Source organism: Podarcis gaigeae, assembly GCF_964106915.1.
Source record: "Podarcis gaigeae genome assembly, chromosome: Z".
Taxonomy (NCBI): Eukaryota; Metazoa; Chordata; class Lepidosauria; order Squamata; family Lacertidae; genus Podarcis; species Podarcis gaigeae.
The window spans coordinates 47,699,257-47,725,517 of NC_139691.1; the positions used below are offsets into that span (position 1 = coordinate 47,699,257).

General features: G+C 48.9%; 1 protein-coding gene across 5 annotated transcripts in view; it reads right to left on the reverse strand.

The window, feature by feature from the left end:
* Positions 1-5,724: 5,724 nt before the first annotated feature.
* Positions 5,725-26,261, reverse strand: part of GDPD2 (glycerophosphodiester phosphodiesterase domain containing 2) — a 30,045-nt gene continuing 9,508 nt past the window's right edge. For all 5 annotated transcript variants that reach the window (XM_083722923.1, XM_083722924.1, XM_083722922.1 and 2 more), the window contains 12 exons: positions 25,363-25,422; positions 23,238-23,336; positions 21,830-21,923; positions 20,763-20,908; positions 20,065-20,147; positions 19,776-19,926; positions 18,116-18,331; positions 15,393-15,544; positions 14,201-14,348; positions 13,957-14,039; positions 13,259-13,287; positions 5,725-6,172 (listed from right to left, as the gene is read on the reverse strand). In XM_083722923.1, the coding sequence (XP_083579049.1) occupies positions 6,120-6,172; positions 13,259-13,287; positions 13,957-14,039; positions 14,201-14,348; positions 15,393-15,544; positions 18,116-18,331; positions 19,776-19,926; positions 20,065-20,147; positions 20,763-20,908; positions 21,830-21,923; positions 23,238-23,336; positions 25,363-25,422 (1,314 nt within the window). In that variant the 3' untranslated portion in view covers positions 5,725-6,119. The remainder of the gene's footprint in view (positions 6,173-13,258; positions 13,288-13,956; positions 14,040-14,200; positions 14,349-15,392; positions 15,545-18,115; positions 18,332-19,775; positions 19,927-20,064; positions 20,148-20,762; positions 20,909-21,829; positions 21,924-23,237; positions 23,337-25,362; positions 25,423-26,261) is intronic.

Sequence of the window (26,261 nt, forward strand, 5' to 3'; positions counted from 1 at the left end):
TGCTGGGTGCGATCATCTTGCCTGCTGGTCTGGGCCTAGTATTGGAGATAAAAGTCCATGGTTCAACACATGCTGGTTGCAAAGCTTAAGCCTGGGGCAAGTTATGGCACAGCGACTGTGTCTGAGCACAGTGTGGACTGCATTTGCCACACCAGTCAGTCCATGCAGTGAGTCTTCCCCTCACCACAGGTGTTAAGTTGGAGGTGGGAGCTGCAAAAAAAATAAATGGTTCTGTTATGTGAGTAAGGATCATAAGTTGGCCTGCAGAAGGGCACATCTATTTAGTTCAGGACTTGCCTCCCAAAAGGAGCCACCACCCAAGTGCTCTCATTATACAGGGAGAACCAGCTCTGTCTGTTCTGATGGTGGAAGTTCTGTTCTTTGCTAGTCTGCCTAATAGCTGTTACTAAACCTATTCCTCAAGGGAATAGTTTGTGCGTGTTGCATCTGGCACTCTCCACTTCCACCTGGGAAAGGAGGTGGGACCTGCTCCAGCTCTAGCTCTAGCTCCAGCTTCACCCAGGAGCAGCTGAGAGAGAGCTGCTTCTGAGATGGAAGGAGCTGAAAGCCAAGTGCAGCAAGGAAATCCAACAGATTAGCCTCTTCTGGTGGCAGTGAAGTGTACAGTTGATGTATTTTTGGAAGAGAGAAAACCCCACTTATTAAAGGTGGAGGGCGGAATTATCAACATATTGAGTGACTTTGCCAGTGGCCAAGCTCCCAAAAGTGTTGGCAGCAGTGATTCCATTCCTTGGATATACAGTGGTACTTCGGGTTAAGTACTTCATTCGTTCCGGAGGTGCGTACTTAACCTGAAACTGTTCTTAACCTGAAGCACCACTTTAGCTAATGGGGCCTCCTGCTGCTGCCGCTGCATGATTTCTGTTCTCATCCTGAAGCAGTTCTTAACCTGAGGTAATATTTCTGGGTTAGCGGAGTCTGTAACCTGTAGCGTCTGTAACTTGAAGCGTATGTAACCCGAGGTACCACTGTATAGTGAAAAAGCATTTTGCAAGCCCCCAAAATCTACCCAGCAAGCCTTTCCATTTTTTTAAAAAAGCAGTGAAATAACTGCCTTGTGCCACCAGCATGACTTAGGCTAGTGTGACAGCAGAGATGGTTTGCTCTGCTGCCTGTAATTTCTCTCTTGACAAATTGGGAAAGGGGAGGGTGCAAGCAGGACAAGGAAGAGGAGCCTCCCCTCCTGCTTTGTGGAGTAAACGAGTGAGCAGCTGTGGTTCAGCCAACAGCCGATGACTCCTTGGAGCAGGCTGCATTCCAGCACAGAGAGCTTCTCTTTGTAGGCCAGCACATTCCATTTTTTTCCTCCCACCAGCAGGACTGGGAGCAGCCTCTGCCTGCTGCCTCTGTCAAGACAGCCGCCTGCTCCCTGTGGTGGTCAAGGTAGGTAGCTGCATTTGCCTGTTCCACCCTCAGGAAGCCGAGCCAGCTGTGACCTACTGTCTGGTGCTGTACATAGCCAGATGGAGCCTATGCAGGTCTGTGGAAAACATGAGCTCTATAGACTGGTCTGATCACTCCAGTCAGCCAATCAATGTCTTATCTGCAAAGTTGCATGCTGTATCCTGAGGTGCTTTTAAACCTCAGCATTTTGCATAAAGAAAAATAATCCTAAATCATGCTAATACAGAAACTTGGCTCAGTTAAGTGTCAGTGTAGCCAAGGAAGGGGCCAAGAGCTGCGTATGTTACTGCGGGAAAAAGAGTTAAAAGTGGGTATTTGTAATGGAATACTCCTGCAGGTCCCATGGCCTCCTCCGGCAACTGGAACAGCTACACAGCATTCCTGGGAAGGTGTTCTGGGACTCACAGCTGCTCTCTTGTGAGGACCCGGTAGCAGAGTAAAGCAGCACAGACAGGTGAGGAGGTATCTGGGCATACCAACTTTATTTCTACCAATTACAGATTAAAGAACATAACAAACAAATACAACACGTATGAGAGGAGCAGCCCTCATACAGACATCCTGTCTTGTCGCAAGACAGAGCCAGAGCAGAAAGAAAAAGTACAATACTGTAGTACCAGAGATAGAAGTCACACAGACAGGCTTCCTTTCTCATGGAACAGAAAGTAAACAATAGGATCAGATGATCCTTAAAATGGGAGGAGTGAAATACTAACAGTTTGCATGCATTCTTCTCTTATTTTACTTATACTCTGCAGTTTAGGTCAAGGGTGGGGAACCAGATGCTGACCTCCAACTTCCACCAGCCCCTGTAAGCACTGCCAGTGGTCAGGGATAGTGGGAGGGAGGAACTCAGAAACCTCTGGAGGAACACAGGTTCTTCATCCGAGCCTTAGACACAGGAAAGGAGACAGATGGGTTTGGGGGGAATAGCTTGATGGAAGGGATGGGGAATGTGACTTTTTAGTTGCTGTTTGACTCCCAGCTCCCATCTGGCCCAGCCAGCCTGTCCGCTGCCCAGAAATGATGGGAGTTAGAGGAAGATAGAATCGGGATTCAAGATGACCTGCACAGATTGGGGAACTGGACAAAACAACCAAAAAACATGAATTTCAGCAGGGGACAAAGTCAGGGTTCTGCACTTAGGCAGGAATCATCAGATGCACAAATATAGGATGAGGACATCTGGTCTGACAGCAGCACATGTGAAAAGGATCTAGGGGTTAAACTTGGTAGACGTCAAGTTTAACATGAGTCAACAGTGTGGTGCAGCGGGGGGGGGGGGGGAGCCAATGCAATTCTAGGTTGCATCAAGAGAAGTCTAGTGTCCCGATCAAGAGAAGTAATAGTTCCAATCTCTTCTGCCTTGATCAAACCACACCGGGAATACTGTGTCCAGTTCTGGGAGCTACATTTTAAGGACATTGACAAGCTGGAACATGAGCAAAGGAAGGTGACCAATATGATAAAGGGTCTGGAAATGAAAATTTATGAGGAATAGTTGAGGATGTTGGGTATGTTTAGCCTGGAGAAGAGAAGTCCGAGAAGTGATATGATAGCTGTCTTCAAATATCAATTAAGGGCTGTCACATGGAAGACTGAGCAAGCTTGTTTTTTGCTGCTCCAGAGCATATGACCCAAACCAAACTGCAAGAAAGGAGATTCTGACTAAATGTTAGGAAGAACTTTCCGATGGTAAGAGCTGTTCCATATTGGAACGGACTACCTCAGAAGAAGATGGTGGGTTCTCCTCCACTGGAAGCTTTTAAGCAGGTTGGATGGCCATCTGTCAGGGATGTGATTCCTGCCTTGCAGGGGGCTGGACCAGGTGACCCTTGGAATCACTTCCAATCCTACAGTTCTGTGATTCTATCCTTGGTTTAAAGGCCCCTTTTGCACATGAGTACAAAAGGTCCCAAGATGGCAACCCTGTCTGTCATTTCTAGTTAAAAGGGTTAGGTCCTAAGCTAGATGGATAAATAGTCTGACATGGTATAAAGAAGCATGCTATGTTCTCTGTGCTTGGATGAGAATAAGGTTTTTCTCTCCTCAAAAGTTCCATGATTGGTGGTGGCAAGCAGCAGCAGCAGCAGCCCAGATCTTCACTGCTTCCAACAAATCAGCAGTTATTGGAGATGCGGTGCCACCTGGTGGTCAAGAATTCCAGGAGATATTTCAACTCCCACCCAAACACAATACGCAGGACATTCTCCATCTGGCTGGCCAGGGACATGTTTTCACTTATGTGAGCACTGGTACAGTCTGTTATAGTTAGTGCTTTGGCTGCTTAAGCAGTAGCCCATCTCTGCTTGAGGTTAAGTGGTAGCACATTTTGGCAGAGCTGTAGCTCGTACAGCTTTTGACTTCAAGCCTTGTTTGCCTCTGGAGCTGCATTATTGCTTCATTCCCATTGTGCCATTGAAGTCAGTTGCGTGACACCTTGCCCTTAGCAGCTATGCTGAAAGTTCAAATGGGTCTTAAGGGCAGCCAGATAATTGTGTGCCCTTTCCATGAGACGTCTGCTGCTGCTGCTGTCTGAACCTAAATACCTCCTAGAAGCACTGTGGAAAGTTTCCTGTTAAGCGGGTTCAGATTCCATGCTAAGCATTTAGTATATAGCTTCCTCCTTTAAGCTGTGCCATCGTCTCCTTCACCCCAAGATCTTTGCCCATACCAAAGCAACATTTGCAAGCCTATGTTTTTAATAAAACTTGGACTGCAACCTCATTACAATTTATTTAAATCAACTCACTTCCAAAGCAGGTTAATTAATCAGCAAACTAAATGTGCACACCAGTAAAAGTGTTTTGAAAACAATAAGTATGCTTTCCCTCTAGAAGAGAAATTGCTTCTTAAGATGGTGCTTTGTCACAGGAAGCGCTTTCATAAAAATAAGCCTACTGCCCAGTTATGCAGGTGTGCAAGTCCTATTAGCAGAGACTTAGGGCTGCAACATTTTTTGTGACTTTTGATCTTTATCAAAACAGCAGCAGCTCCTTCAGCTTATTAAAAGAACCATGGTGAAGTTTCAATAAAAGATCCTTTCTTGTGCTTGATGCAGCATCCCTCAAGGCTGTCTGAAAATCTGCAGCCAAGAAAGGAACCTCTTTCAAGCCCTTGGTCTCAGGAACAAGTAGGAACTATCTATAGCACTCTGTACCTACAGAGAAACAATCTTTTCACATGCTCTGCAGCCAAACCTTGGTCTTGTAAACTGGTTCCAGGCCCTTAGAAGTTGGTCCCTGACACAGCAGAGGAGGGTGTAGCATGGCAATGTATGAGGTAGTTTACTAAACCTCCAGGAAGCATTCTGCAGTTTTTCACACCCTGCATATTTTGGCTTGGTTCTACCTTAGCATAACACACAGGGAAGAGCCTTGGGGTTATGTGGTACCCATGGTTTACTGAAACGAGTGAAGATCACAAACCACAGCTTGAAGCTGGCTGCTCTCAATACATCACAGTTAATATCACAGTTTGTCCACCTTCAGGTATAAAATGAAAAATTGCAGTTTAAAGTGGAAGCAGGCGCTTGGCACAGCTACAAGGTGATTGGAGAGGATGGGGGAAGTGTACGAGCCTGAGACTTGTAAATGCTTTTTTTTTTTTTTTTAACAAAGTGATGTTTATTCAAAATGTGGTTGTTAATTCTGGTTAGCGAACAAAACACTACTGTGCCGCTACCACCAGCTTTACCCAGAACCTCTTTTATTCAACATGTCAAAAGACTAAGAAGTTTGCTCTTCCCAATAAAAGACACATTTTTCTGTGAAGAATTCTGCAAGGGGTTCTTGAGCAGGGGAAAGATCTCAAAGTATCTTTAAAAGTATGCCTGTTTGGCTAGAAACACAGGTAGAACAGATTCATGGGGAGGGAGGGGGGCCTCCCTTCCCTACAAGGCACTGTTGCACAATGAGATACAACAGGTTGGCACTTTTGACACAGACAAAGCAGGTTGGGATTTGGAAGGGATGGCGTCACTCTTGTGGAGAGGCTGGCGCTGGGCTGATCAACTCTTGTATATGTAATGTTAAGCAATGGTTTAGTGTAGCTCTATGCTAGATCACATCCTATAGCAGCCTTCACCAAAGTGGTGCCTTCCAGCTGTTTTGGATTACACTCCCATCTGGCTAGGGCTGATAGGAAGTGCAGTCCCAAATTGCTGGAGGGCACCAGGCTGGCAAAGGCTGAATGAGAGCCATGTTTGAGATGCAAAGTGCCTAGCTGCAAGAAAGCATGTACTTTCTCTTCGTCCTTGACCTCCACACCCCTGGAACAAGAATTGCAGCCTGACTCAGCTTTCTCAAATCATGCAGGGTGCTTTATTGATAACAGTTTCAGAAGCACGTAAGAAAAAAGAAAATTTCTATCACCTCCCAAACCAGGGACAACACTTAAACCTTCAGATGGAATCTCCAGTTCTTTGCCACAACTGGTACAGTCCTTTCCCGGCAGTTTCAGGATCTAGGCCATGCTGAGAGAGATGATTGCAGGATAATTGCAGAAGTCCTGCTATGCTCCCCACAGGCCTTGTGGTGGCTAGGCCTCTTGGCTCCAGGGGGCAGAGGCCACCACAACCAGGTCTCAGCAACAGCCAGAAGCCATCCCCAGAAAAGACATTTTGAAAGGTGAAAACTGCCCTGCCCATTCACCAATGGGAAGGACAGGGCCTCTGCTCTGTTTGTGCTGAAATGTCACTCAGACAACAGGCTGTGGATCTTTGTCAGGAGCACATCTGAGTCATAACCTGGAAGTGCAGAAAGGAAAAAGAAGAATGTCAACACAGGAGATCCTGGGTAGGGGACTACTAGCTTTATGGTCTATTCATTGTGGGCCAAGGTGTTTGTATGTGTCAGGGGCTCAGGAGCAGAGGCAAAGGGAAGAGAGGAAATGGAGAGCGAAGGGGAAGAATCCGAGGGGAGCGTAGGAGAAGAGGACAGTGGCCAGAGGGATTCCATGAGCCTCTCCAGCGAATCGGAAGATTCACAGAAGGGGGCGCCAGTGGCCAGGGGTAGGGGGTTCCCAAGGGGAATGCCCCAGGAGCAAGGGGGCAGCAGGGACTCCCAGAGCATTAGTTGGAAATCAGGACCAGCTTCCCCACCAGAGCAGAGTGGGGGGGAAGAGTCCCAAGTATCGGGGCCAGTGCATTCCCCACCAGGGAGAGAAGATGAGGCAGGGCTGACCACGCCTCCATTGGAGAGTCGGACAACGGAGGGGAGGTCAGATCCGGCCAGTATCACGGAAGAGGGGAGCAGTGACAGAAGTAGTGTAACGGTTAGGAGAAAGGTCACTGGGTTGGCGCGAGAGGCAAGTTCAAATGTACAGGAGCGCGGGACAGCAGAGAATGAGGAGTGGGAACCGGGTCCTAAAGCCCGCCGGAGGCAGGGGGAGGAGCTAAGCGACTCAGCGTCGGAAGAGTCCAGAAAGGGCAATGCCCCAGCGGGCAGGAGGACCCAGAGGAGGAGAGAGCAGCGGAAAAGGTGGAGTAGGGCTAGGATCTTAAACTGGTGTCAGAGGGGAGGAGACTCAGATGGGACTTCGCCGATCTAGGGTTTAAGACGTAGGGCTGCACGCTGTGGCTTTGAAATGGAAACTGAACTTCAATAAAGACTTTTGTACATTACTACAGCCTAGCGTTGGTCCTCTGTGAGCTGGGACCTAGAGGCAGCTCTGACAGTAAGTCCCATCACTCATAAAACCTTGCAACGTGAGTGGGCGCAGCGAGGGGTGAAGATTGGTGCTTCGCGAGCTCACGAAAGCAGGACAGGATGACTACCGAAGAACAAATGGCAGCCCTGCAAGACGCAGTGACAAGGCTTAACATGGAAATATTAGCATCCAGAAAGAGAGAAGACGAAGCAGCCGCTGCCTGCCGGGATCTGCAAACCAGGTTGGAAATGTTGACTAAACAGGGGCTACCGGGTGCCAAACCAGAGGGGATTGGTCTAGGAAAGAGGGGAGGCAGCCTCGTGTCTCATTTCGATGGGAGTCTGCAGCAGTATCCTAACTTCAGAGCAGATGTGGTTTTTGCACTTAAGTTACTGGAGAAGGACTTTAGAGATGAGCAGGAAAAAGTAGGCTTCATACTAACTCATCTCCATGGAGAAGCTAAAGCGTGGCTGTGCAATCTGTGGCGAGATAATGACCCAGCCCTCCGAAATGCAGATGCCTTCATTAAGGCGATGGACGCTTGTTTTTTATCAGCGGTAGATGTAGATGTCGCCAGAAAGGAGATACATGGATTGAAACAAGGCAGAGCCACTGTAAGGCAATATCACTCCCGCTTTTTTGCATTGGTCAACGCGCTGGGATGGGAAAAAGACTCAGCTGCCGTCCGGGACCTGTTCTGGGAGGGGTTGAACGGGGCTGTGAAAGACGAAATTGCAAGGGGGGAGAGACCCCAGAGCACTAAAGAAGTGGTCCAGAGAGCGCTGGCGATTGGAGTGAGGCTGGAGGAACGTCCTTGGAGCAAAGACGAAGGGCGTTGGGCACGCACGCCAGCTAGAGCACCTCCTTTCTTTCCCAGGGACACAGCGCGCGCTCAATCCACGCCTCCACTGGGAGGGGGAGAGGAGCCGATGGAGATAGGTGGTGCCAGGGCTCAGTCAGCAGCCAGAGCCCTGACACCGGGAGCAGTCAAAACGAAGGCTCCTAGAGGGAACAGGAAGTGTTACGTCTGTGACAGTGCGCAGCACATGGCGAAAGAGTGTCCCCAGAGGATCCACAAGCACACTGCAGCCTCAGCAACAGTAAAGGGAACAGTTCAGCAGGAGGAATCACTGCAGGGAAACGACGAAGTCTGGCTGGAGGCAGAGGCACTGGGGCCCAGCCAGACGAGTCAGTGAAGCAGTCCCCAGGAATCTTACAGCCCACAGACCCCCTCCCACCCAAACCAGTGGTGCAGCTCACAGCATCCCTCCAACTTCCCAATGGGCTCACCATGGAAGTCCCTATTACCATTGACTCTGGCAGCAATGCAGACTTTATAGGAGTGGATTTCATCCAGCAACATGGCATAGCGCTCCTGCCGGCCACGATGCCCCTAAAAGTAGTCACAGTCGATGGCAGAGAATTGCTGGGGGGACAGGTGGTACAGCAAACGCCGCCAATGGTGATGCAAATTGGAAATCACCGGGAAGTCATCAGCTTCAATGTAACCCACCTGTCAGACACGCCCATAGTGTTGGGCATGAGTTGGCTGGACAGGCACAGTCCGGCACTATCATGGTACCAGCGCCAACTGACCTTCAGCTCCTCCTACTGCGCAGCAAACTGCATACTGCCTGCCCAGGAAGATGAGGGGCAAGAAGATGGACCGCAGTTACACTTGGGCATGCTGCAAGCGGTACCCGACAAGTACAGAGGGTTTTTGGAGGTCTTCTGAGAGAAGGAAGCGGACAAGCTGCCTCCCCACAGACCCTACGACTGCAAGATTGACCTCCTGCCGGGGGCGACGCTGCCGACGGGGAAACTGTATTCCATGTCTGAGGATGAACTGCAAGAACTCAGGGAGTTCATAGATCACAACTTGAAGCGGGGATTCATCCAAGAATCCAAAGCAGTGGGGGGCAGTCCCGTGTTTTTTGTGAAGAAAAAAGACACGCCCCAAAAGAGGCTTGTAGTTGATTACCGGGTCATAAATTCGAGGACCAAGCCCACGGCATTCCCCATGCCCAAGATTGACGACCTGCTGGCGACGGTGAGGAAGGGTCGCATCTTCATCAAGTTGGATCTACTTGGAGCGTACAATCTTATACGCATGCGGGAGAGCGACGAGTGGAAGATGGCCATGTTTACGCCCCTAGGCACCTATGAATATAGAGTTATGCTGTTTGGTTTACAAAATGGTTCCCACTGTTTTCAAGCCTTCATGCACGACGTCTTGGCGGGACTCCTCTACAAGAAGTGCGTCTGCTTCCTGGACGACATCCTGATCTTCTCGGAATCACAGGAGGATCACGAGAGAGACGTCGGGGAGGTCCTGCAGAGACTACGGGAGCACAGACTTTACGCCAAACTGGAGAAGTGCCAGTTCGACATGACGGAGGTGGATTTCCTGGGCTACAAGCTATCCGACAAGGGACTCGCCATGGACGGCGCCAAGGTCCGCTCGGTGTTGGACTGGAAGAGCCCGTGCAATCGGAAGGAGGTCCAGAAGTTCGTCGGATTTGCCAACTTTTATCGCAAGTTCATCAAGGGGTTCGCCATGCAAACGGTGGCCATCACGGACACCCTCAGCTCCAAGAAGAAGAAGTTCATCTGGACGGAGCAGGCGGAGCGGTCCTTTCAGACGCTCAAGCGTCTCTTCACGTCCGAAGAGCAGCTGCTGCACGTAAACCCCAGCAAACCCATGAGGGTTGAAATGGACGCTTCAGAGCCGTGGGGGCAGTCCTGTTGCAGCGAGACCCGCAAGGGGACTGGAGGCCGTGTGCTTTCTACTCCAGAAAACTCAGCAAGTCAGAGCAGAACTACACCATCTGGGACAGGGAGTTGCTGGCAATTCACGCAGCCTTCAAGACGTGGCGGCACTTCCTCATGGGAGCCAAACACACAATGCAGGTCCGCACGGACCATAAGAACCTGGAGTACTGGCGCACGGCGCGGTTCCTGAACCAGAGACACATCCGCTGGGCGGAGTTCTTTGCAGATTTCGACTTCAGGATAGAATACATCCCGGGAGACAACAACATCATGGCGGATGCACTATCCAGGAAACCGCAGTATCTCGAGGAAGAGGCACCGGCGGCGGCCAAGCACATTTTCGCACCGAAAGCGTGGGCATGCGCCTCAGCCACAGTGGACCTTGACGCGGTACGTCGCGCGCTGCAGATGGACTCCTTCGCACGAGCCAAGATGGAGGAGGTGCGCAGCGGCACAGCGAAGGACGACGAGTTCCAGATACGTGACAGACTGCTCCTCAGAAAAGGGGCCCTCTACGTGCCAGGAGACGACCTCCGAGCGAAAGTACTGCAGCAGTTACACGACGCGCCCAGCGCTGGGCACTTCGGCAAAGACAAAACGGCGGACTTAGTAGCCAGAGACTTTTGGTGGCCCAAGATGAGGGGGGAAGTCGCGGATTACGTCACGAGGTGCGACACATGCCAAAGGGCCAAGCCAGTACACAGGCCGCCGGCGGGACTGCTGGAACCGCTACAGACACCGCTCGAACCGTGGGAGAGGGTGGCCCTGGACTTTGTCACAGATCTGCCCAGTTCCTGGGGCAAAACAGCAGTAATCGTGGTCGTGGACATGTTCACCAAGATGGCCCACTTCATTCCTTGCGCAAAGGTGGCCACAGCGGAACAGACCGCCAAGCTGTTCATAGACCACGTGTTCAAGGTGCACGGTCTACCACGGTCTATTCTGTCCGACCGAGGGCGCCAGTTCATCTCGAACTTCTGGCAGAAGTTGATGGGCATCCTGAACATCAAGATCAACCTAGCGTCGGCAAGACACCCGCAGACCAACGGACAAGCGGAGAGGGTCAACGCCATCATGCAGCAGTACCTCAGATGCTACGCGAATCAGCAGCCTTCGACATGGGTGGACTACCTACCGCTGGCCGAGTTCGCCTACAACAACACGAAGCACGTGTCCACGGGGGTAACACCGTTCTTCGTCAACAATGGGCGGCATCCCAGAACCTTCCCGGGATTAGAGAGAGTGGGGGAGGGGGAACCACAGGGAGCAGAGGCCTTGGCAACGGAGTTACAGGAGGTCCACGAGCAACTCCGGAGGCAGTTAGAACTAGCAAAACACGCATACAAAATGCAGGCAGACTGACACAGGAGAGTTGGGGAAGACATACAGGTGGGAGACTGCGTCTGGTTAGCGGCCCAGGCAGTACCGGCCAGATCGTTAGCAAAGAAAAAGCTCGGACACAAGCAGCTAGGGCCTTACCAAGTCGAGGCACAGATCAACCCGGTGGCCTTCCGGTTGACACTCCCGGAGGGATCCAGAATGCACCCAGTCTTTCATAGATCAGTGCTCACGCCCTACAAGGCACCTCACAGGTTTCAGGCGCCAGAGACAGCACCAGACCCGCTCAGGGAAGCGCCCACGAAGGGGGGGTCGCCGAGGGTGGAGCCACTCAACAAGGCTACAGAGATTTTAGACTCGAGATGGGGGGAGGAAGGGATTGAATATCTCCTCGCCAGGGAAGACACCCCGGCCAGTGCCAACAGGTGGGTACCGGACTATGCCGTGGAGGAGCAATTACTCAAAGACGAATTCCATGCACTTTTCCCACACAGACCCATGCCGGCAGATTATTTTGATGAATATCTTTTCACACCCACACTCTCAGCCAGCACGTTCCAGGGTTTATCGTCAGCTGAGGACACGGCGCCGGAGACTAGCTCCCCAGAGGGATCCCTCTCAGGGTTTGGCACAGGCAGATCTTATTGGTGGAAAGATCAACCTGAGGTGGGGTGGCGCAGAGAACTGCTGAGTGGGCCCTCGCACGCAGCGTCACCCCAGGCGACAGGGGGAGAGGGGGTCATGGTCGCGTTGGGGGAAGATCCAGGATTCGAACACACCTCCAGAGAGATGGGAGCTGAGGAGATCGACGTCGACGAGCCCATTGAGGACTGTCCGGATTTAACCGGCTGGCTGCACACCACGGGGGAAGAACTGTATCCTGCACTCACCCCCACAACACTGGAGCACCCAGAACCCACACCGGAAGAGGGGGAGGGGGGAAGGGGGGGCTTCGGGGGGGATGGATGTCAGGGGCTCAGGAGCAGAGGCAAAGGGAAGAGAGGAAATGGAGAGCGAAGGGGAAGAATCCGAGGGGAGCGTAGAAGAGGACAGTGGCCCGAGGGATTCCATGAGCCTCTCCAGCGAATCGGAAGATTCACAGAAGGGGGCGCCAGTGGCCAGGGGTAGGGGGTTCCCAAGGGGAACGCCCCAGGAGCAAGGGGGCAGCAGGGACTCCCAGAGCATTAGTTGGAAATCAGGACCAGCTTCCCCACCAGAGCAGAGTGGGGGGGAAGAGTCCTAAGTATCGGGGCCAGTGCATTCCCCACCAGGGAGAGAAGATGAGGCAGGGCTGACCACGCCTCCATTGGAGAGTCGGACAACGGAGGGGAGGTCAGATCCGGCCAGTATCACGGAAGAGGGGAGCAGTGACAGAAGTAGTGTAACGGTTAGGAGAAAGGTCACTGGGTTGGCGCGAGAGGCAAGTTCAAATGTACAGGAGCGCGGGACAGCAGAGAATGAGGAGTGGGAACCGGGTCCTAAAGCCCGCCGGAGGCAGGGGGAGGAGCTAAGCGACTCAGCGTCGGAAGAGTCCAGAAAGGGCAATGCCCCAGCGGGCAGGAGGACCCAGAGGAGGAGAGAGCAGCGGAAAAGGTGGAGCAGGGCTAGGATCTTAAACTGGTGTCAGAGGGGAGGAGACTCAGACGGGACTTCGCCGATCTAGGGTTTAAGACGTAGGGCTGCACGCTGTGGCTTTGAAATGGAAACTGAACTTCAATAAAGACTTTTGTACATTACTACAGCCTAGCGTTGGTCCTCTGTGAGCTGGGACCTAGAGGCAGCTCTGACAGTATGTTTTAAACAGTCAGGCTCCGCCTGCAGGAGCATTGTGGGTGAGAACCATGTACACTACCCTTAAGCTCCTTCGAAGAAAGGTGCAATAGAAATAACTGCAGCCTCTGCCCACTGATAGAGTTGTTGAAGCAGGTGCTGAATAGAGTTCAAGTCACCCCTGTCAGTGTGCAGGTACCCCAAACAATGGTGGAAAGTGGATCGCTTTTCTCTGTACAGCACAACACACACAAAATATAGCAGAAATATCACACCGATCTGAAGGCCCAACGTCTCCCTTTACCTTGTGGCTCTTTTCTTCGGGACCATTTTCTGTAAGGGGAAGGAGGGGGAATAAGTTAGCTCAGAGACAGGTGTGCCCTCCCACCCTCAGCTTCATCGCTAGTGTCTGTGGTTCTGCCAGAGACAAGGGAAGTATTTTGATCTTGGTGGAATAGAGGAAGCTAGGATATATCACACCAGCCACTAGCCATGTTGCAAATACAGGGGGATTATTTTACCCGCAACATATTACCAACAATTCCAAGAAAAAGAGGAGAGCAACCATCCAATGGAGCTCAGGAACCTGAAAAAATATTTTAGGTAGGTCAACAGTGTCAGTGTTGAGGCCATGTTTGGATCAGGGAAGAGCAGGGCCGAGGTGAGGTCAGGGCTGCAAGGACACACCAGCAAGACTGGCAGATTGGTCCATGACATCAGGTGACTGACAGGTGGGTGGCGCCCAAGTGAATACACTTTTGCACTGGCTTTCCTAAATGCCCCCTTGGTAGGCAGAGCCCAGCCGATGCTGTGAAGACATGGCTATATAGCAGGGAAGGCGATCATCAGTGGCCCTCACAACTCCCATCAGCCCCAGGCAGAATGGCTAATGGTCAATGAATCACGGGAGTGCCACAGGTTTCCCCAGCCCTGCCGAGTTAGGGGTTGGCAGCTGCAGGACGTCCTGCCCATGCAGAAGGGAGCTCCTCACACTCTACTCACTTCAGCAAGAAGAAGGCCCAGACAATCAGCAGAAAGGAGACACAGTCTGTCACAATCCAGATCATTTGGTATGTGGCACGAGGCTGTGGAGAAGGGAACATGGGGAACGGAGGTCATTGGGGTGGGAGAAAGGGCAAACGGGCAGCTCTCAGTTTCCCCGGGGAGCTGCCTACACGGGGGTGGGGTGGGGTGGGGTGGTGGTGGTGATACAAGTCTAGTCCTTCCCTGCCCCAACCAGTCTTACCAGCAGCCAGAGGGGGCGCTCCATTCCCTGCAGCACCTGGCAAGCGTTAGTGGTGACAGAGTTGGCTCCTGCACACCACAGGATCGAGAAGAGCCACGGGGCGTTCACCACGTATAGGTTCACAGAGATGTTGTCACGGCGATACTCTCTAGGGAAGAAGGTGGGATTCATGGCACCAAAGCAGAACAGGGAAACTCCCATGAAGTCTCAAGGGAGGAGAAACCCCAGCGCCTAAGGTATGCTGAAGGGAAAAGACAGGCTCCCAGAGGCAAAGGGAGACTCTGAGCGTAAGCCCCACAGTTTTCACCCACAGAGTTTGCTGCTGTGTTCTGGGACAATGTTCAGGGCTTATCATCTTATACAGTTGTACCTCAGGTTAAGTACTTAATTCGTTCCGGAGGTCTGTTCTTAACCTGAAACTGTTCTTAACCTGAGGAACCACTTTAGCTAATGGGGCCTCCCACTGCCGCCGCGCTGCCGGAGCACGATTTCTGTTCTCACCCTGAAGCAAAGTTCTTAACCTGAAGCACCATTTCTGGGTTAGCAGAGTCTCTAACTTGAAGCGTATGTAACCTGAGGTACCACTGTATCCTTTGCTCAGCCCAAAAGGGTGTCAGATCCCCTGCATGCCCTGTGTGAGAGCATCCAGCAGACAGTGATGGACTTTGGGGTCTCAAGTTTCAGCGGCACCATGTTGGAATCAGGCCTTTAGTGTGGAAGTATCTCCCCTCTGGAACTCCCTCCCACTGCATATCAGAGAGGTACTTTCTCTATTGCCTTTTCGGAACCTGCTAAAGACATTCCTCTTTCAACAAGATTTCTAAGTGGAAATCTTTATCCTGGCAGATATCTGGCTTGGATCTGCATTGATTTTGTGCACGTGCTGTTCTAAACTGTTCTCCTTTATGTAGGATTGTGTCCAAAGTTAGTTCCACTCAAAGTGATCCAATTGAAATTAATGGACGTGATTAACTTGGGTCCATTGATTTTGATGAGCCTACTCTATATTTCCAAACTTATCCATGGAGTAACAAAACTTGGGACTTTTTTTTCAAAAAGAAAAGACATTGTCTCAGGATGCTCAAACTATCTTTGCTAGCCAATTCTCTCTCCTTGACCTATGCCTGGGACAGACACCAACCTGCCCCACTGTCACCGCCCTCCCTCCTGCGCATCGCTCCCCCCAACTAACCGGATTTCAGTGCTGCTCAGATTTTGGTAGGGCAGGTTAATACGCATAAGGTCTTCTGTTTCATTGCTCAGCTTCTTCCGGCCATAGACCTGCTGGAACCTGGGCGCCCGCTGCTTCACCCAGTCTCGAAACTCATCAGGGAGCCACAGGATCTGGGAAGGAGGGAAATGGTAAGCAAGTGATCCCTCCTCACTCCCACTGCTTCATGACCTACAAGAGAGGACTTGCTGTGCTCATTAGGCCAGACACTCCTGTGTAGATCCCGTTTTTGTTAATAAACAGCTACTTGCTCTATTTCATAGAATCATAGAGTTGGAAGAGACCACAAGGGCCATCGAGTCCAACCCCCTGTCAAGCAGGAAACACCATCAGAGCACTCCTGACATATGGTTGTCAAGCCTCTGCTTAAAGACCTCCAAAGAAGGAGACTCCGCCACACTCCTTGGCAGCAAATTCCACTGTTGAACAGCTCTTACTGTCAGGAAGTTCTTCCTAATGTTTAGGTGGAATCTTCTTTCTTGTAGTTTGGATCCATTGCTCCGTGTCCGCTTCTCTGGAGCAGCAGAAAACAACCTTTCTCCCTCCTCTGTGTGACATCCTTTTATATATTTTAACATGGCTATCATATCACCCCTTAACCTCCTCTTCTCCAGGCTAAACATGCCCAGCTCCCTTAGCCGTTCCTCATAAGGCATCGTTTCCAGGCCTTTGACCATTTGGTTGCCCTCCTCTGGACACGTTCCAGTTTGTCTGTGTCCTTCTTGAACTGTGGTGCCCAGAACTGGACACAGTACTCCAGGTGAGGTCTGACCAGAGCAGAATACAGTGGCACGATTACTTCCCTTGATCTAGATGCTATACTCCTATTGATGCAGCCCAGAATTGCATTGGCTTTTTTAGCTGCCGCGTCACACTGTTGGCTCATGTCAAGTTTGTGGTCAACCAAGACTCCTAGATCCTTTTCACATGTACTGCTCTCAAGCCAGGTGTCACCCATCTTGTATTTGTGCCTCTCATTTTTTTTGCCCAAGTGCAATACTTTACATTTCTCCCTGTTAAAATTCATCTTGTTTGTTTTGGCCCAGTTCTCTAATCTGTCAAGGTCATTTTGAAGTGTGATCCTGTCCTTTGGGGTGTTAGCCACCCCTCCGAGTTTGGTGTCATCTGCAAATTTGATCAGGATGCCCTTGAGTCCATCATCCAAGTCGTTGATAAAGATGTTGAATAAGACCGGGCCCAAGACAGAACCCTGTGGCACCCCACTAGTCACTCTTCTCCAGGATGAAGAGGAACCATTGATGAGCACCCTTTGGGTTCGGTCAGTCAGCCAGTTACAAATCCACTGAATGGTAGCATAGTCAAGACCGCATTTTACCAGCTTCTTTACAAGAATATCATGGGGCACCTTGTCAAATGCCTTGCTGAAATCAAGGTAGGCTACATCCACTGCATTCCCTTCATCTACCAGGCTTCTAATTCTGTCAAAAAACGAGATCAGGTTAGTCTGACATGACTTATTTTTCAGAAATCCATGCTGACTATTGGTGATCACAGCATTCCTTTCTAGGTGCTCACAGACTTAATGATCTGCTTAATGATCTGCTCCAGAATCTTCCCTGGTATTGATGTCAGACTGACTGGGCGGTAATTATTTGGGTCCTCTCTTTTCCCCTTTTTGAAAATAGGGACAACATTTGCCCTCCTCCAGTCTGCCGGGACTTCGCCTGTTCTCCAGGAATTCTCAAAGATGACTGCCAGTGGTTCTGAGATCACATCTGCCAGTTCTTTTAATACTCTTGGATGCGGTTCATCTGGCCCTGGAGACTTGAATACATCTAAACTAGCCAAGTATTCTTGTACTATCTCCTTAGTTATTCTGGGCTGTGTTTCCTCTGCTGAATCATTTGCTCCAAATTCTTCAGGTCGGGCATTGTTTTCTTTATCGGAGAAGACTGAGGCAAAGAAGGCATTGAGGAGTTCAGCCCTTTCTGTGTCCCCTGTTTGCATTTCACCATCTTCTCCTCTGAGTGACCCCACTGTTTCTTTGTTCTTCCTTTTGCTACGAACATACCCATAAAAGCCTTTTTTTGTTGCTTTTAACCTCTCTAGCAAGCCTGAGTTCATTCTGTGCTTTAGCTTTTCTGACTTTGTGTCTACACGTGCTGGCTATTTGTTTGAATTCCTCTTTGGTGGTTTCCCCCCTTTTCCATTTTTTGTACACATCCTTTTTTAATCTTAACTCAGTTAAAAGTTCTTTAGATAGCCACCCTGGTTTCTTTAGGCACCTTCCATGTTTCCGTCTCATTGGTATTGCCTGAAGTTGTGCTTTTACTATCTCCCTCTTAACAAACTCCCAGCCATCATGAACTCCCTTTCCTTTTAGTATTACTGTCCATGGGATCTCACTCAGCACTTCCCTAAGTTTTATGAAGTCGGCTTTCTTAAAGTCAAGAAATTGAGTCCTAGTATGCTTGGCTGCTCCTTTCCGCTGTATAGTAAACTTCAGAAGAGCATGATCACTCGCACCTAATGATCCTTCCACTTCTACCCCACTAACCAGGTCAGTGTGATTTACTGCTGGCTTGCACTTGCCTTCCTTGTTGTTTGCATTCAGGCAGAACTTCTCAAGGCAAGCATGCCAGCCTCACCCCTGTCCACCCACTTTCCCCACCAGCTCCAAGGGGAAGCCCACTGTGTCCTGTCAAGCAATGAGGACAACTCACCAGCTCCGGGGAGATGTCTGAATGGAGGATAGTCTCCACAGTGACATTGACGAGGTCCTCGTAGTGGGGATCTTCCTCAGGACGCAAGTCAAACATGATGGACACGTTGTGCCTCTTGGCCTCAACCAGCAGCTGCTTTAGAGACAGAACACGCTGCGCCTGTGCCAAAGCTCGTTCTGCCTTTGAGAGGCTTCGTGCTGTGGGGAAGGGTGGCTTCTGGTAGGGGGGAAGAAGGGAGTCAGTGAGAGAGGACATCATAGAGCCCTGCAGCTCCAGGCTTCTCCAACCCAGGCTTAGTTCCCCATTGAGGCTGAATAGGCAATCACCACCCATCCATTTTTGCTGCATGCAAGGGCTTCCCCAGTCAGACCTAAGGATCTTGCTCCCTACAAGGGAACATAATGAACACTGTACCATTCACTACTATGGGACAAGAGAAAGTAAGAGGGCAATTGCACTTGAGAGAATGCTGTTTCCATGGTCTGGGACTGGTAATCACAATAATATTCATTCAACAAGATATTTACTGGTATTCAGCATTGCTCAACAAACCAAAATGTAAACAATAGAAACAGTTTATTGATGATAACCATTTTGACAAGCAGTTGCAAAGCAAGGGTATGTGATACAAAACAAGAACCAAACCAAACCAAACCAAACCAAAGGCCTCTTGAAAAAGAACAGTGTTTTGAAAGTGTTTGAATAAGCTTCCCTTGGGAGAGAGTTCTGAAGTATCAGGGCTGCTCAAAGAAAGCCCTGGTCTTTTGTGAAGGATACTTACCTTCACAGTAAGACAGAATTTGGAGCAGGACCACATCAGGATATCAAAGGATTTACCCAATTAGCATGCAGCCTATGGAGCTCTGCTACCTCAGAGCAGTCATCTGCACAGCCTATTGAGCACACGGGCTCAGTAGGGATCAGATCATCATCAGCAAATACCACAGCCCACATGCCCCTATTGGATTCATTAGATCTGGTCCTATTGAGGGACTAAGCCAGGTGTCAATCACCTTTCTGGGCCCACAGGAACATTTGGAATTTTGAGAAAGTACCATGGGCACCAGTCACAAAATGTTGTTGTGTGTGAGTTGCAGGGAAACATTGTGTAATGCAAATTGGCTGCCACACCTAAAAGAACAGAGAAAGCTGAAGGCAAGCCCCTGCCAGCATCACTGGGGGGGGAGGCATCTTGACAGAGAGAAGCCCTTTGCACCTCTCCTCTGTTCAGAATGGAAAAGAGGGTGGGTGTCCAATTCTGGAGGGTATGTCCCATGTAGGAGAGGCTGAACTGGTGAAAACAGGGGCTGAGCAGGAAGAACTAAACGTCTCCCATGTATTGCAGATTTTTGAGCAGATATATACTGAGATATTTGCGGGTGCCGTAAAGGTACAGATGGGCACAATGGAGAAGTCCACACTGGCAAACCCAGGTCTGTGTATTCTGGTAGTAAGAATTATAGCCAGATATACAGCACCTTCTTGTCTGTTCTCCATCCCACACAACAGGAAGTCATTTCCCACCGTATTGTATCCCTTCAGAGAGCAAATGCACAGGGAGCAACCAATGCTTTCCACTCATGCAAGTCAGCCCAGCAGCACCTATTTCACCCCACCAAGCTTCCACAGGGCTGACTTGGCACCACCACACAGCTCTCACCTGCAGAAACCAGCTGCCAGCATCAAGTTGCTGCAGTTGCGTCCAGTTGAAGGAGCTGGCATTGGACTGGGCTTGAGCAGGGAAAACCTCTTGCACATTTGTGGTCCGGATGAGCTTCTCGTCATGCATGATGAAAGGGACCCCATCGGCACTGCCAGGTGAGAAAGAGAAAAGAGCTTGGTCTGGGGAATGGATTCATCTCACTGCCAGAGGGAGAAGTTGCCTTGGGGGACCAGGAAGTCTCTTCATCTCCCACAGACAGCTGATCTGCCACCTCTTCTCCCCTTACCTCACCAGGACATCTGTCTCCAAGACGCTCACTCCATAGTCAACTGCCTTCCGGAAGGACATCAGAGTATTCTCAGGTGCAAGCTGGATGGAGATTAAAAATGGACATAAAATGACAGGTGCATTTGAAGGACAAAGGTAGTAAGGTTGGTGCTGGATGGCAAGTAATGCTTAGTGGGGACATGGGAGAGGGCCTTCTTGGTGGCTGCTTCCAAACTTTGGAAGTCCCTCCCTAGAGAAGCTAAACTGCTGTCTTTCTGCTGGCCGGTGAAGACTTTCTTGTTCCAACAGGCCTTTGGGAACTGACTGCTTTTAATGAAAGGGCTGGTACTGTGCTGCTTTCATTGTAATTATCTGCATAGATTTTTGTATAATTTTAATTCTACCAATGCTAAATCGTATATTAATGATGGATTTTTCTATGTCTTTTCTTGTTTTTGTCTGTAGGCTATTTGAGTCCTTTTGGGGGGAAAGGTAGAATATAAATCTAAGAAGAAGGAGAAGGAGAAGGAGAAGGAGAAGGAGAAGAAGAAGAAGAAGAAGAAGAAGAAGAAGAAGAAGAAGAGGAGGTGGTGGTGGTGGTGGTGGAGGAAGAGATAAGGCACCTCTGGATCCCTTTAGTCAGTCTCCCTGTCCCCAGTTGGATATGCCACCTATTATCCTGCTTCTTGCTGTGCAAAGGAGGTGCTGGCTACTCACCATGGGAGCTCCACGGTGCCCGAACAGAGCTGGCTTGGGGGGCAGCTGGCTGTACTCCAACAGACAGGGGGAATCAATACCCAGTGGGGCTAAGTACAGAGCAAACACTGCACCCAGATACAACAGCAACAGAAGAGTTCTGAGGACTGTGGAGACACAGACAGATGGAACATGCAGGTAAAATGCAACAGCAGTCTTGGAAGAAGATAATAGCAAGCTAGACCTTCATTACTAGCATTGAGAAGACATTCCAGGTAAGATATCAGAATTGGGCCCCCAGCTCTTTGGGATCATCCTAGTCTCTTCCCACCAGTGAGGTTACTTGTTTCTTCAGAGTGGAACTCTAATAATGCAATGGTGCCACCTGCTAGAGCCCTAAAGAAATAGCTGAGCACCACACTGCAGCATGCAATACTGCCAATACACAAGAAGTAGGGCCCCTCCATACTGGCATTTTATTTAGAGTGTAGTCTGCAACATGCTCTTGGCACAATAGTGGTGCATTAGTGGTGAATTTAGTCTGCTTTGTTAGTTGTTCTGTGATGCTTCCCCACCGCTACTATGTCATTGTTGTCTGGAGGGGCTATAAAACGACAAAAGTGGGATGACTTTCTCCTCACTCTCTCAGTTTTGGTACAAATAAATAGGATTTCAACAGGATATGCACTGGCTGGAAATGAAGCAGTATGACTGCCCCAAACATTTGCAGGTGCAAACAGTATTTGAAGTGAGATTGTGTGTAATTGTCCGAGTAGCCTCATCACTAGCACAAATAATCATGAATGAGTGGTAAAAAAAGACACTAGGGCTGGATCGACACTGATCTGGAAAACTATATATTTCCCAATGCAAGTTCTCATTGGCAACATTTCACTGTTCTACAGCACTATCCGGTGTCACATGTTAATAACACATTTCTAACATTTTAAATGATGAGGGTAGATGAGTCCTAGGAGGGACCCCGTGTGGCCTTGAAACATTGTTCAGCACCTAAGGAAGACCCTGAAATGCCTGCTGCAGGGGCCTGTACTGGGATAGAACAAGAAGAGCTTTGGCCTCCCTGGTACCTGAGCAGGATGTACGGTAAAAGCAGTCAGCCACTGGCCAGGCAAGTAGTGTCATGCCCACCACAGCTCCGATGTGCAGGAAGGGGCCTGTTGCCTGGCAGGGCAGAAACAAGAGTTAGCCATTGGTTTGGAGTTTCCAAGGGAGTCATATCAGGCTGAACAAACAGAGCAGGTAGAATGAAGGGGCAATGCCAGGGAATAGGCTGGCCCTGAAGCTAAGCTTTTAACCCAGAGTTCCCTGCAGGATAATGGCAGAGGGCATCAAGGGCTGGAGTCCCCACCCAGAAGGAAAAGCCACAGTTAGTGTTAATTGCTGCAAGATGCTTTCACAAGGAATGACTCATAAATTAAATAAATGATCTGGAAATTAAACTGTACTAAGATTATAAGCTTTTGGCAAGAGACGTTGAGGATTATAGACGAACTTCTTTATGGTGATATAATCTTAACCACCAAATATGTTTTACTGGAGTGTCTGAAATGCATAGCAAATGTGGAAGGTTTGGAACTTGCAAACTGCAGCCAGAGTAGCCACAGCAAGGAACTGGAAATCAGATAAACCAGCTGACATCTTGCAATGGTAATAAAACATATGGAATATATACCACTGTTGACAAAACTTGCATGTTATAAAACAGATGCTGAAGGATGTGCACAAAACCAATTTTATTGAAAAATGGGGTACGTTTGTTCATTATTGGAATGCAAAATTCCAAAACAATGTTGAACCTTATCTAGTATTCTCAGTCTTATAATTTGACATTTTGCTTAAAATATAATAGCGAGCAAGGATGCCTGGTTATATAATGCTCCTTAAACCATAACTGACATTTTGTATATACATGTTATTAAGACATTACATATCTATTATTTTATTTTTGTAGCCCCTTTATTTTGTGATATAAAACTTGGTCAAAATGCGCAAGGGTATTCTGTGTTCCAATCAACTTTGCCTCCTCCTGTCCGGTCTTCATCAGCCATAAGAACCACCCCACCACCGGCAGATTGCCTGACTTGCTTCGTACCACCTGTATTGGGTAGGATGCTAGAGGGCAGGGGGTATCAGACTTTTCCTGGGGGTCTGTCAGTTGCCTGGCCAACAAGGTCCAACAGGTGCACAAGCAACTGTTGCTGAATGTACCCACTGGGTTGGTTCACAAGTTAACTGCTGTGTAGAAGCTGCTATGAATCATTCCATGTTTCAGTTGCTGCTGCAAGAGACGCCGTGCGCAGCAGCTCAGCAAGAAGGGAAGGCAAGGAAAAAAACACAACCTGTGCCAAAATCACATGGCAAACACTTGTTATATCCAAAAGCTCACCATTCAATTCATTTTTGGGCAGCGTTCATGTGGCAGCTGTGCCATGGCTCATATTCTCTGAGATCATGCCATCAGCTGTGGATTCTTACCTGCAGGGAGATGCGGGCACTTTCCCACTGCTCTTCCCACTGAACCTCCACCCCCACAAAAGCAGAAGCCACCACAAGTGCCGTCAGGATCAGGAGAACCTGGAAGGAAGAGAAGACAGCATCAAGTGCCTGGGGGCGGGGACAATTGTATTCAAGCCACTTTAAGGGCTTTATTTTGAAAAGAAGGCAATATGTATAGACCAGGGGTCGGGAAACTTTTTCAGCAAGGGGCCAGTCCATTGTCCCTCAGAGCTTGTGGGGGGCCGGACTATATTTTGGGTGAAAAAATGAACGAATTCCTATGCACACCAGGCAGGCCCCACAAGTAACCCACAGATGCATTTTAAAAGGACACATTCCACGCAAGAGCACCATGCAGGCCAGGCAGCATTGTAGATGATAAATATTAAAATTTTAAAAAATTCTTACCTGCACTGATGATAGTCATTGTTTGGATGAGGAGTCCTTGCCTGGGTTTGGTGCTGCATTGCGGCCTGCTGGGCCTCCTGCTGCTGGCATCTCTTCCGTGCTTCGGGGGTGGGGCCCCACCCTCTCTCTTTTCCCTCCCCGCATAAATCTCTTGCCCCCTCCCCCTCCCTGGGTGGTGCCTCTTTTCCTGCCAGCGGCACCTCCTCCACCTGCTTTTCCTCCTTCTGTAGGAGGACTTTGCGTGAGAACATCCGGCAGCTTCCCTCTTTTTTGTCTGCTCAGAAAGCAGCTGGGCCGGGTTAACGACCCTTGCGGGCCTGATCCGGCCCGCGGACTGTAGTTTGCCGACCCCTGGTATAGACTGTCAAGACCTTTCTGCAAGGACTGTACCACTTTGTTTATTTTGTACACTGTTGCAACTAAATAAAGCTATTGGTTTCTCACCATTCTGGAAAAAAAGTGTGCTTGCTTTGGCAACAAATGTATTATTTTTTTGGGGGGGGGGAGTGAAAAGTAGGGAGCTGCAGGGTTCTGATCTGGGCCTAGTGTTGTTGAACATCTTTAGAGAGATTGTTGTGCATTTGGAATGGGAAAGTAATCAGTTTGCTTGTGAGTGTTTGAGAGAGAGAGAGAGAGTGAGTAACAGAACATAAAATCATAGAATGGTAGAGTTGGAAGGGACATTGAGGGTCATGCTATCCAGTCCCCTGCAATGCATATATTGGGGTGCAGTGAGGCTTCTCTCTGGGGAAGCTGATGTGTGTATCCTTTTCACTTCCACCTGTGTGTTCTACTTGCATTTTTGTAGGGAATGGTGAATATGTCAGTTTCAGTTTATTTTAGTTTCCTATCTTTCTAGTCTTAAGCTCAGTTCCCTACATTTCCAAATCAGTTACAAGTCCTTGTGAAAAGCCGTTAAGCATTTTAGTGCATATTTATATGTACACTTTACTGTATGCATTTTTGAACATATTGCTTGGCTGGAGAACTGCACAGAAAAAAATAGAGAAATGTAAATTTCAAAGCACGGCAGTATTTTGGTTCTCACATTGTAGTCATGTTTCTATTAAATGTGAGGTGAATCAATTTTTTCCTCCATCCTTACAAAACATTGCAAGCCCCCAGTGTCCTCTCCCCTTCAATGGTATTGTTACATTAGCTCATTACTGACTTTATTGGAAAAGTCTGGAAATCTGTGGTATTTTTGCTTACAGTGCCTTATCGTTTTAATTGTTTGGCTTTTATTCTGTAAATTACCTTGTTATCTTATAATGGAAGACAGTCTCTAAACATTTTAATAAGGAAAATAAACTTACATAGTGCCATCAGTGTGCAAGGCACTGTGCAAAGTGAAACCCTGTCCCAAGGAGCTTACAGACTAAAATGTAACAGAAGAAATAGAGGAAGGAGAAGGAAGTGGAGGACCACCAGGCCATTTTGGGCCAACCACACCCACATGTCATTCACCTAACATCAAATGACATCAGGTGAAGAGATCTGTTGTACTTTATCTCAGCACTAAGTGCAAAAATAAATAAACGCATGCTCATTTGATACTGGGAATCCACCTAGCTAATGGTGGTGATCTGGTGTGCACCAACATTATGCAGCAGCAGCACAAACTTTTGTGTAGGATTGTGCCTTCCACAAAGGAACCCAGTAGGAAGTTGGAATTGTGCTTGGGGCAGGGGTTTACCTTGTGTATCCAATGGAGCTTCAGGGGCTGGTGCCAGAGCTGCAGGCAGAGTGCCAGAACCTATAATTAAAATGGGAGAGTGATATGACTTGGGACCAAGAACCCACTTTGGATTCTGGGACAAGGACTGCAGGAGGACCACATTCTCATACGAAGATGATGGTGTTGACACCATTCAAAAATGAAGAAAAGCCATAACTCTGCAGTTAGGCAACCTGCTTTCTATACCCAAACCCTTCAGACCTGTATTATGAAAGTTGGCAGATACTTTCCTATTTGCATTACAAATTCCACTGTCACAAAAGTCTCAGCCACTAACCACTAGACACCCTTCTCAGAACCTTCCTTCTGGCTTCTGAGATGTTCACTTATACAGTGGTACCTCAGGTTACATACGCTTCAGGTTACAGACTCCGCTAACCCAGAAATAGTGCTTCAGGTTAAGAACTTTGCTTCAGGATGAGAACAGAAATCGTGCTCCGGCAGCGTGGCAGCAGCAGGAGGCCCCATTAGCTAAAGTGGTGCTTCAGGTTAAGAACAGTTTCAGGTTAAGAACGGACCTCCAGAATGAATTAAGTACTTAACCCGAGGTACCAATGTACACTGGTATTCCCAATGTGCTGATTTAACTTTCTCCCAAAAAGCTTTATTAAGTTTTATGAAATGTTGGGCTTAGATATTGCTGGCTCTCTCAAAAAATTGGAGTTCCCAGACTTAATCACATACTAGCAAATTCAGATAGATAGGTATGTCTTGTGTGACAAACCTGCTTTTCCCAAAGACCTGACTTTTTCTAATAAGGAAAGTGATGGGAAAATGTGCTGGAGTATGGGATAACCCTTGTTTTGATGCAACATCATGTAACGTCTCCTCTAACAAATGAGGATAAATGCTCTACA